At 33.5% G+C, this 10813-nt stretch overlaps 1 protein-coding gene across 1 annotated transcript; it reads left to right on the forward strand.

Moving 5' to 3' along the window:
* Positions 1–2992: 2992 nt before the first annotated feature.
* Positions 2993–5175, forward strand: LOC121253013 (probable polyol transporter 6). The gene is made up of 2 exons (XM_041152891.1): positions 2993–3252; positions 3501–5175. The coding sequence occupies exons 1-2, from the start codon at positions 3138–3140 to the stop codon at positions 4892–4894; spliced, it is 1509 nt and encodes a 502-aa protein (XP_041008825.1). The 5' UTR covers positions 2993–3137; the 3' UTR covers positions 4895–5175.
* The last annotated feature ends 5638 nt before the right edge of the window (positions 5176–10813 follow it).

The following is a 10813-nucleotide window of genomic DNA, read 5'->3' on the forward strand; positions in this document are numbered from 1 at the left end:
TCACTAGAGTGTAATCAGTTTGATTGAGTCTATTTTATATAATTTTTAGAATTAAACTAGTATACATCAATTTTAAAAATTTAAGAATTGATACCGGACCGATTTACTACCGAAACTAGAACTTCTGGTTTTTCTGGTTTTGAATCGGTCCAGTTTTTCCGACCTCACGGATTATCTATGTTAGTGATAATATGAAGTTTACATATACTAAACTATTAGTCTATTTATGTTATAATATAAGTATATTATTTTATGATAATTAAGATATACTAGTATAATATTAAATTTAATTATAGTCTATATAAATTCTAGACTTTTTATATGAGTATAAATAATTAAATGTGTAAAAATATATTTACAAAAAGAATATATATATATATATATGTATATTATAATTTATTATGATAAAAAATGTATTTATCATTGATATATATCAAAAGTAAGTTTATATTAATAACTTAATATTAATATTTATGTTTAGAATTAAAATTTATATGTTATATCAAATGTTATATTAAAAACTATAAGATTAATTTTATGTTATAAGATTAATAGACTTAAATAATAAGATTAGAATTTCATGTTATATTAATTATAATAATATATTTAAATTAAATTATTATTATATTGTTATTAATATTATAATAATAGAAAATTTTAATGATGAATTTGAGGACAAAAATGTACTTGCGCAAATAAGGGCAAAAACGTAATTGTGCAAATGGGAATAGTGTGAACTTAAAATAAAATCCACTGTTCATGAGGAAGTAATATTAGAATAATAGAAAATTTAATTGTATTTTTAATGATGAATTAGAGGACAAAAATATAATTGTATTTGTGCAAATGAGGGCAAAAACATAATTATGTAATGTGAACTCAAAGAAAATAGGACAAAAATATAATTGTATTTGTGCAAATGAGGGCAAAATAGTAGTTGTCTGATGTGAACTCAAAGATTAGAGGACAAAAATGTAATTTAATAAATGAGGACAAAAACATAAAATTGTGCAATCTGAACTCAAAGAAACAGGACAAAAATATAATTTTGCAAATGAGGGCGAAAATAGTAATTGCTCAATGTGAAATCAAAGAAAATCCACTAGTCAATGTTCGTGAAGTATTTTTGTTCCCTTTTGTAACGAGGCTGTTCCTTTCTTTAAGCAAATCTTTTTAAAGCAATGTGAATCCCACTTGGGCTTGAATTCGGGACAGAGTAATTAATGTAAAGGATAAGTTTAAAATATATAAATTTTATAAAATTTCTGTAAAAATGTAAATTCTATTAAAAAATAAAATTCTTCATATTTTTTTTTTTTTAAAAAACTGAGCGAGACTTATAAATTTAAGACTTGTATTTATTATTATTTTTAAAAATATATCATATTTTTAAAGAATTTTTTATTTTGTTTTATTTCTTTTTACCAGGATGACTTTAATCAACGGTTTGGTCGTGTGTACACTTTAATTTAGTCTTCTTTTAAAAAAACCAAAAAAAAAAAAAAATCAAATGGGACGTGCAAATAATCTTTTGCAAAGAAAAATAGTCCATTTTTAGTGACTTTTTCCTTACAAATTAAGTCCAAACTCTACATCACTGCATTAATTAGTGTGTATGCTAGTGGTCGACCCTGTAGTCTTTGACAAAACAGCTGATCACATTCAATATTATTGGTAACTATGTATATATAAATATATATATATGCCGACATGCGTGACATGGTATCAAACCACTTGCGGATATGGGGACAATCAGCAATTAAAGAAATGTAGGTACTTTACTTTTCAAGTAAACGCGTCGTCTTGTATTTTAGTAAACATGTGAGTAATGTATGACGTAATTTAGAGTCTTATAATTAGAATATTATAAAGAGTGAACTTTTTATTTTAAAAAAATATGGAATATTATACATTACGTACCCTATTCTGATATCATTTATAACGATTCAATGGAAAGTACTTTAAAATATGTTATTTATATTTTGAAAGAACTAATCAATTATATAATTGGAGTCACATTAAAACATTTTAAAAAATAATTTTTTTTTTATTTTTAAATAATGTGAGATTTTATACATAATCTATTCTTATCCGTATTCAAACTATATTATTGAGTAATAATGCTAATTAACGTACTCTAAGATGAGGATAAATACGAAAGCCTTGCGCGTGCTGAGTGTCAAAATGAAAAGTACTTTCCTTTTTTTTTTTAATTAAAAATTATCTATATTACCCAACTTTTATTGAATGTGCATGTTGGTCATGACTCATACGTACGTGGCTGGTTTTAAATCAAAATTATCATATCCATTAATTGTTGTTAAACTAATCCCCCAACTTAACTTGTCAAGTACGTACCCGGCCACATAGAATGAACATAAATGAGAATATCCTCATATATAGAATAAACACAAATGACAATATCCTCATAGAAATTCTCATTTATTTAATTAATTACTAAGCTAGCATTAAAAATGATCAATCGATGTGCATGGATATATAATATCACATCCAAACGAATTAAAAACTATTTTTTTTTCAAGGAAATTGAAAATGTATCTGACTATAAATTATATATTATTCAATTAGTTCAGAACGTCTGCCGACTGCTAGCTTGATCTCTCTGTCCCTTGCGTTGAACTTATTCAAAGTGAGTAGTAGTAGTAGTAGTAGAACCACTGCAAGTTGTTGGATGGATGCATGCATGCTTTTTGTAAACCCAGTCAACATATACAAAACTAGTTTTGAGCCAATCAATTAGGTAGCTAGTCAGGCAAGAGTGGATAAGATTGAACGGTACAACTTGTTGCATGATGTACCAGCAGGGATATTGGCTAACTCACAAAAATAGAATATGAACACAAAGTCAATTATCCATAATTCGGGCACAAGACACCTACGAGCAATGAGAACCAAAGAAAAATTACCCAAATCAACCTGTACATTTTCCAACTTCAAATCTTATATATTATTATATATAGTGATCATGATCTGTTAATTGCCTTCCATCCAAATTCAAAGACTTTGTAGGAAAGGCATACGTCTCAGCCCTTTCACTACTCTGTCTCTCTCCCTCCCCCTCTCTCCCTGTTTATCCCTGTTGCCTAGCATCTCTCCGATTACGGCCAACTTCAACCATGGGGGGGGAGATGATGGAGGGAGGCCAGCTGGTGCATAACCGGGCGCCGTTGAACAAATATGCCCTTGGCTGCACTTTAGTTATCTCCATGATCACCATCATATTTGGCTATGGTGAGTTCTCTCTCTCTCTCTGTGCATGGGAATCCCTCTCTGATGGCCGAACCATTACTATATTTATATCTTTTCTTAATTAAGTGATCTAATCGATTTTCATCGTCGACTTCATACAAAATTTACAACTTGATCATGCAACATTTACAATGTTTTTTTCTTTTCGATTCTTGTTCATCCAAGATCTTAATTATTTATAAGATTTTTTATATATAATTAATATATAATAAGTTCTTGTCCTTCTCCAGACACTGGTGTTATGAGTGGCGCCATGATATTCATCGAAGAAGATCTCGAGATCAATGACACGCAAGTATCAGTCCTCGCCGGAATCCTTAACCTATGCGCCTTGGTGGGTTCCCTTATTGCAGGGAGAGTTTCAGATTACATTGGTCGTCGTTACACAATTGTTATGGCCTCCATTATTTTCTTGATCGGCTCAGTTCTAATGGGATATGGCCCGAGCTATGGAGTACTACTCTCCGGAAGGTGTATTGCCGGTATTGGCGTGGGCTTTGCCCTCATGATTGCACCGGTTTACACTGCGGAGATTTCCCCTCCATCGTCCCGAGGCTTTCTGACATCGCTACCGGACATTGCCATCAGCTTTGGCATCTTAGTTGGCTATGTTTCAAATTACCTCTTCTCTAAATTGACTTTGAAACTTGGATGGAGGATGATGCTTGGAGTTGCAGCAATCCCTTCTCTTGCCTTGGCTTTCGGCATCTTATACATGCCAGAGTCACCAAGGTGGCTTGCCATGCAAGGTCGTCTTGGAGAAGCCAAGAGCATGCTGCTGAAAGTATCCAGCAGTAAAGAAGATGCAGAAAGAAGGTTCCGAGACATAAAACTGGCCGTTGGGGTCGATGAAAACTGCACAGACAATGTTGTCAAGGTTTCCAAATCTTCTAAGGGCCACGGGGCTTGGAAAGAACTGCTTTTAAGGCCTACCCCTTCTGTCCGCAAGATCTTATTCGTAGCAATCGGACTTCATTTCTTCGATCATGCAACAGGCATTGAGGCAGTTGTGTTATACAGTCCAAGAATCTTCAAGGCAGCTGGAGTCGTTGACAAGAGAAAGCTCTTGCTTGCCACTGTTGGGGTAGGAGTAACAAAGACTTTGTTCATATTTATAGCCACGTTTCTGCTGGACAAAGTTGGGAGAAGGGTACTCTTGCTGATAGGCACAACGGGCATGGTTGCAGCCCTAACAACGTTAGGGTTTGCGCTCACCATGGTTGAGCACTCTGAAGAGAAACTGATGTGGGCGCTGATCCTAAGCATTTGTGCAGTCTATACATTTGTGGCATTCTTTTCAATGGGGATGGGACCGATTGCATGGGTCTATCTCTCTGAGATATTCCCTCTGAGAGTGAGGGCGCTTGGAGTTGGAATTGGCGTGGCTGTGAATCGGGTCATGAACGCCACAGTTTCAATGAGTTTCATTTCAATCTACAAAGCCATAACAATCGGTGGAGCTTTCTTTATGTTTGCTGGTCTTGGTGTGTGTTCTTTGGTGTTCATCTATTTCTGTATGCCAGAGACCAAAGGGAAGTCTTTGGAAGAGGTTGAGGAATTGTTTGGGAAAAAGAAGAGAGATTCAGGTATAGAAGCTACTAGAAGCAACGACCAGTACCCATAGAAATTGCACCCTGCAGCCATTTAATATGGGGAATATCATCATCGGGCCGGCGGCTTTGTGATCGAGACCTGGTCAACGACACCATACTTTTGCATGTGCACAATCCCTTGGGCAACATGTACATATATATACACGTGTGTGGTTCCATCTACGTTGATCAGTATATTGATCGAAGTTTGAAGCTCATGTTATTCGTGTTCTACAGTAGTACTCTTTTTTTTTTTTGGAAGGAGGGTTCTTCTTTTCTTCAATATATATATTACATTCTTCCTCTTCAAAAACCCATCAATTTAGATGAAAAAGCCAACAAAAATACAACCACAAATTAAATATAACAAGTGCGCGATAACTTTAAATTACTGTATAGATCTTATAAAAATAAATGACAGATTGGAAATAATATATTACATCTACTTTACATTAAAAAATATCTAATAATTTGATATCTCCGTTTGGAAACGGCTATTGTAAGCTAGTACTCATGTAAATTAAATGATCTCCTGACTATATATATATATATATATATATCCTCTCATGATTGTGCTAGAACACTATAACTGATTTCATTTATTGTGAGAACGAAACTATCACAAAAAATATGAAAACCATCATAGAAATTTTTTTGTGATGGTTTGAAATCGTCCCACAACCGTTACCAAAAAGGCATCACAGAAATTATTTTATGACAGTTTACTTTACAACAGCCACTAAAAGTTTTTTTTTTCTTTTTTATTGTGACGGTTGGAAGTCTGTCATGAGATACAATGTTCAAACGTGAAGAGATTTTGTGATAGTCGAATTCCGTCATAGAAAGTACGTTCAAACATATCAAATAATGTTCGAAAGTTTACACGACTGATTAACATCCAAACGTTAAATATCTAACATTTGATCTTTTTCATTTGAACATTGATTTTTAGTACGTTCGTACATAAAAATTCGTATATATCTAACAGTTGAATTCATATGTATGTTGCTCGAACATCAAACAAAGATTAAACATTTGGATGGTAAATAAATACATTCGAACGTTATTTTTTTTAATCATTCAAATATTAAGAAATATTCGTTCGATTATAAAGGAATAAGTTTGAACGTTTGTAAAGTATATACGTTCGAACGTATATATTGCACGTCTGTGTAATTATGTTTGAATGTTAATTCGAACGTAAAGCCATGTTCAAATATTTGTTTACATTCGAACATACTGATCATAATTAATAATTTCATAAAATTAAAAAACATACAAATTGTATCATATTACACCACAAATAGTATCATCTCATGAAAATGTTTTAGAGATTTGCAAAATTAGACGACAAAAGTTTTGAATAATGATAGGGTTTATTTCTTCTTATTTTCTCGCTCACCGCGATCCTACTGTATTGAGATAACATGTTCCATCTAGATCAGTATCTCCCTCTATACTTGTTCTTGAATTTCAATGCATATTCTTTTCTCCTGGTCTCTTTGTCGCTCCTGTAAACCTGTAAACGCATCTCTAAATCAGACTATCGCAGTAAGAGAGCCTCCAACTCCTGTTGTCTCGACTTCATTTGCACAATTTCTTAGCGTGCGACGTCCAAATCCTTGATAAGATTATTAACTTCTGAAGTCGGGGCCATGGAGGATAAACTGACATGCTTGAAAGAATGTCTCAAACCTCTTACCAAACCAGACTTGGTTCCAATGACCTACGTAAATATGTTCATGTCACCAGGAAAAGATTCCTCAGAGGCTAACTGCATCTCAATCATTTTTTTCTATAATTAGAAAGAAAATTACACAATAAGTAACATATTAAAAGAAATAGTAATAAAACATAATATTCATTCACATTTTGGCATAAATTATTCACACAAAATGACATTACTTACATAATTATCTTTGGCGACAGAATCAATATACTCGTTGTGCACATCGGTGTGAGTAGCAACATAGACGTGAATGAGATAAATTATCTGGATCACCGTATTTCTAACATAGCCACAATAGTAATTTTAAAAAATCATGTTAGTATTTAAATAAAGAATATGATAAAAATGACTAAATTTTAATAAGTAATTACCATTTTATTGGCAAGGCGTTGAAATGATCTTGAACCTGCGCGATTGTGGATTATCAAATACATTCTATTCTGTGCATTGATAGAACTTAAGTGATGCAGGAGAAATTAACAATGTTAAATATAATCTATGAAACCAATATAGATGTAAATAAGTTATAGGGGAAAATCTAGAATACCTAATAATCTGGGTTTGCCAAAAGATCATAACACTATCTCCAATCTAGGGGTACTACCTGCATCTCCAATTTGGACCCATCCACACACCCTGCCCCGCACCATGCTGGGGGAGGGTTTTCAACCTTGCCCCAGGAAATGGCGCCGAGGCCCCCCACCTCGATACTAGGGGGTGGGGTTGAAATTGCACCCCGCCTCAACCCCTGTTCAACCCAATGATCCAATGGGTCTATAACTTATTTTTGGGTCTAAAATATTTTTATACCCAAATTATAATATAATTAAAATTTATACATTTAAAAAGAATTTAAACTCATTAGAGTTGTATTTTTTATTCCCTTGGCCTCCTAGACTAACCTTGATATAGGAGATCAATGCAATACAATAGTCATACTTAAACAATATGAGACTTATTGTATTGCCTTGGCCTCCTATATAAAGGTTAGCCTAGGAGTTCAAGGCAACCATTAACTTGAATTCAACTTCAATTTTTTAACAAATTATATATATATATATACAATATATTTATATAAATATTAAAGATATAATTTTTTATATTAAATAGGGGATGGGTGCGGAGTGGGACCCTGCTGGGGTTAACTCGCCCCCCGCCCCTGTTAGGGGTATTCCATGTGGGGCGGGGCGGGGGCGGGGTAGTGAGGGGCGGCCCCCCACTGCCCACACTTACAATCCAATTGTCTAACTTCATTTTTTGAAAAGGGGACTGAGCAACCTCTTCCAACATATTAAATTTCTTGAAGTGGTTATGATATCGTTTCTTGTGACGTCGAAATAATGTAGGCATCAACTCATTCACAGTTCGTACTTCCTCACTACGGCCAAAATTTAGGTCGAATTCATCATAAGAAGTGAATTGCGTCAAAAATATTAAATTAAAACATCTCTAAAAAGACTAGGGTATATAAACTCACTAGTACACGAATCTAAATGTTATCTTTAACCTTATTCGGAACATCTTTCCACGATCGTACATAAAATGGCGTATAAGCTTAGACTAGTGTCCGACATAGGAGAAAAGCAATGTCGCACTATCATCCATACCTCCAGTGGAGTTATTGGAGATGTTGACCTTGATCTTCTTGTGTCTTTTATTTTTTTCCAGAGTCAAGCCACGTGTTAAGTCACAACCGCGACGTGACAAGGCATTAATTAATATATTTAAAATTATTAAAACCAGTCTCCCCAAGTATTCAAATAATATTAATTATCAACAAGAATTTAATTACTGGTAGGTGTGGATTGGTCGTCTGTATCTTGCATATCAACTTGATCAGGAGCGGAGTCCTCATTTAAGGAGTCCTCAACCTGTTCGGGACTTGGCAGATGAGGCACATTTTTTCGTTTTCGTTTTGGTGGCATCTTTGAAAATCATTATTATTTTCAATGAACTAGCTTATATATATATATATATATATATATATATATGAAAAATGTAATAGCCTAATCTATGTAGATTAAAAATTTAGTATTTTTATTCTTCATCTCCAGATGTATTTTCCATATTTGTTTCAAAATCTCTATCAATAACATTTTCGTAATCTCCTTCCTCATCATCTTCTTTGTCTTCTTCATCGACTTATTCTTCTGACTCTTATTTTTCTTCTCCTTATTTTGATTATTCTGATTCGTTAAAATCTTCAACTGAATAATCAGTTATTACGAATGGGTCGAGGTATAGGTGGGATGTTATCTCTACATAAGGGGATTAGTTTAAGTGCACTAAGGTCAACAAATAAATTGATATCCTCCCCATCTTTTCGGTAGGCCTCTATAATCAGAATGTCACCTTCACTATAATCGTGATCCACTACCAATCTTACATCATAAAAATTTCAAAAAATAAACTTCAATACGACTCGTCAAGTTATCTTTCCACTAGTTTCATCGACCCCTTTCATTGGATCAATCAAGTCATAGACTTGGGTCACTTTACAAGTCAATACGAACGGATCATCTTCGTACAATTAATTTACATGCAGTATTGACACTCATAAAATGACTATTCCTATGTATCAATACCCGACCATCACCTAAATCCCACCAATCACATTTAAATACATATGTCACATTTTCACCCAGGTATTTCAGTCCGATAATGTCACATATGACACCATAGTAGTCAATATCCTCTATTCCATGACTTCCCACGATCATCACACCACAATTTTGCGTCTTTTGATTACTTTCACAGTCCATAGTATAGAACTTATAACCTCGAACTGTGCATACAATATATCAAAGTGCTCTGTTTGAAATTTAAATGCATACGATTTAGAAAAAAACTGATTCTGGATTATGAGCACGTTGTTCCAAAATCTAACAAGTGAAATAGTAACAAAATTATACAAAGTTACTCTAAATTAAAATGGTTTAAAAATATTCTATTATATGGGACATTTAAGTGCATACGCGTTGTTCAAACCATCCTGAAAATTCTTCTTTATGCATTGCCTCTATATTCTTCTTTATGCTTACTGTATGGAAGTAAAAAAAAAAAAAAAAAATAGAATATTTGAACACCTTCGATATAGTAGTTCTTTAATAGAATATATATTAATTAGAATTATTCTAATTATGAATTGTCATACCTGAGATAGTTATCACTCTCACGACAATTATTCAATACGTACCACTGAGTTTTTTCTAATTCTCCACTGATTAAGTCATACTCCGTTTGTGCACCCAAGGGCCATACATTTTGGAAAAACACAGATAGCTCACAAGGGCGAGGGGCAACAAAATCAGCATTCCGCTCTTCATGATTAAAGCGTGTCTCAACTGCACAGAGATATAGAGAGTAAAATGTCAACCGTTCATCGTGTATATAAGCCTCTACTATTGACATTTTAGCTCATGTTTTATTCCCAACAGTGTGCTTTAGTCTATCCAAAAATCTCTCAACTAGGTACATTCAATAAAACTGCACTGGTCCACCTAACAGTACCTTTCGAGGTAAATTCATTGCTAAATGGACCATTACATCAAAAAATGATGGTGACAAGATCTGATCGAATTTATATGGTATTATTGCAATGTCGTCTTCCATATTCCGCAACACATCTCGATTTACTACTCGAGAGCACAAATCCTTAAAAATCATGCATAGTTCAATTATGGCAACACGTACATTAGAAATCAGCTTCCCATGAATTCTTACCAATAACAATTTCTGCAAAAATACGTGGCAATCATGACTTTTCAATCCACTTATTTTCCATTCATTAAGGCTAGCCATCTACCGAGATGTCTGACAACTTCACACCTTGAAACTATTTACAAAAGTTCATCCTCTCATCCCTTGTCATCGTAAAACATACATGTGGCATAACCACTATATTGTCTTCCACCCACAAATGAAGATTATGTTTAATTCTCATTCTCTCAAGATCTTTCCTCGCCTTAATTGTGTTATTCGTCTTTTTGTTAATACTCATCAATGTTTCAAGTATATTATCACAAATATTCTTCTCTATATGCATTACATCCAAACTATGTCACAATATGCATGACAACCAATATGGCAAGTAAAAAAAATATTTTGGTTGTCTAATTCAATTTTGTTGCACCTCGTTTTCTTTTATTCTTTCCTCAACATTTGCCAAATTGTTTACTCTAAGTTCCATTAATTATTCTATTATCTCATCCCCGAACAACTC

Source organism: Juglans microcarpa x Juglans regia, chromosome 1D (assembly GCF_004785595.1).
Source record: "Juglans microcarpa x Juglans regia isolate MS1-56 chromosome 1D, Jm3101_v1.0, whole genome shotgun sequence".
NCBI lineage: Eukaryota > Viridiplantae > Streptophyta > Magnoliopsida > Fagales > Juglandaceae > Juglans > Juglans microcarpa x Juglans regia.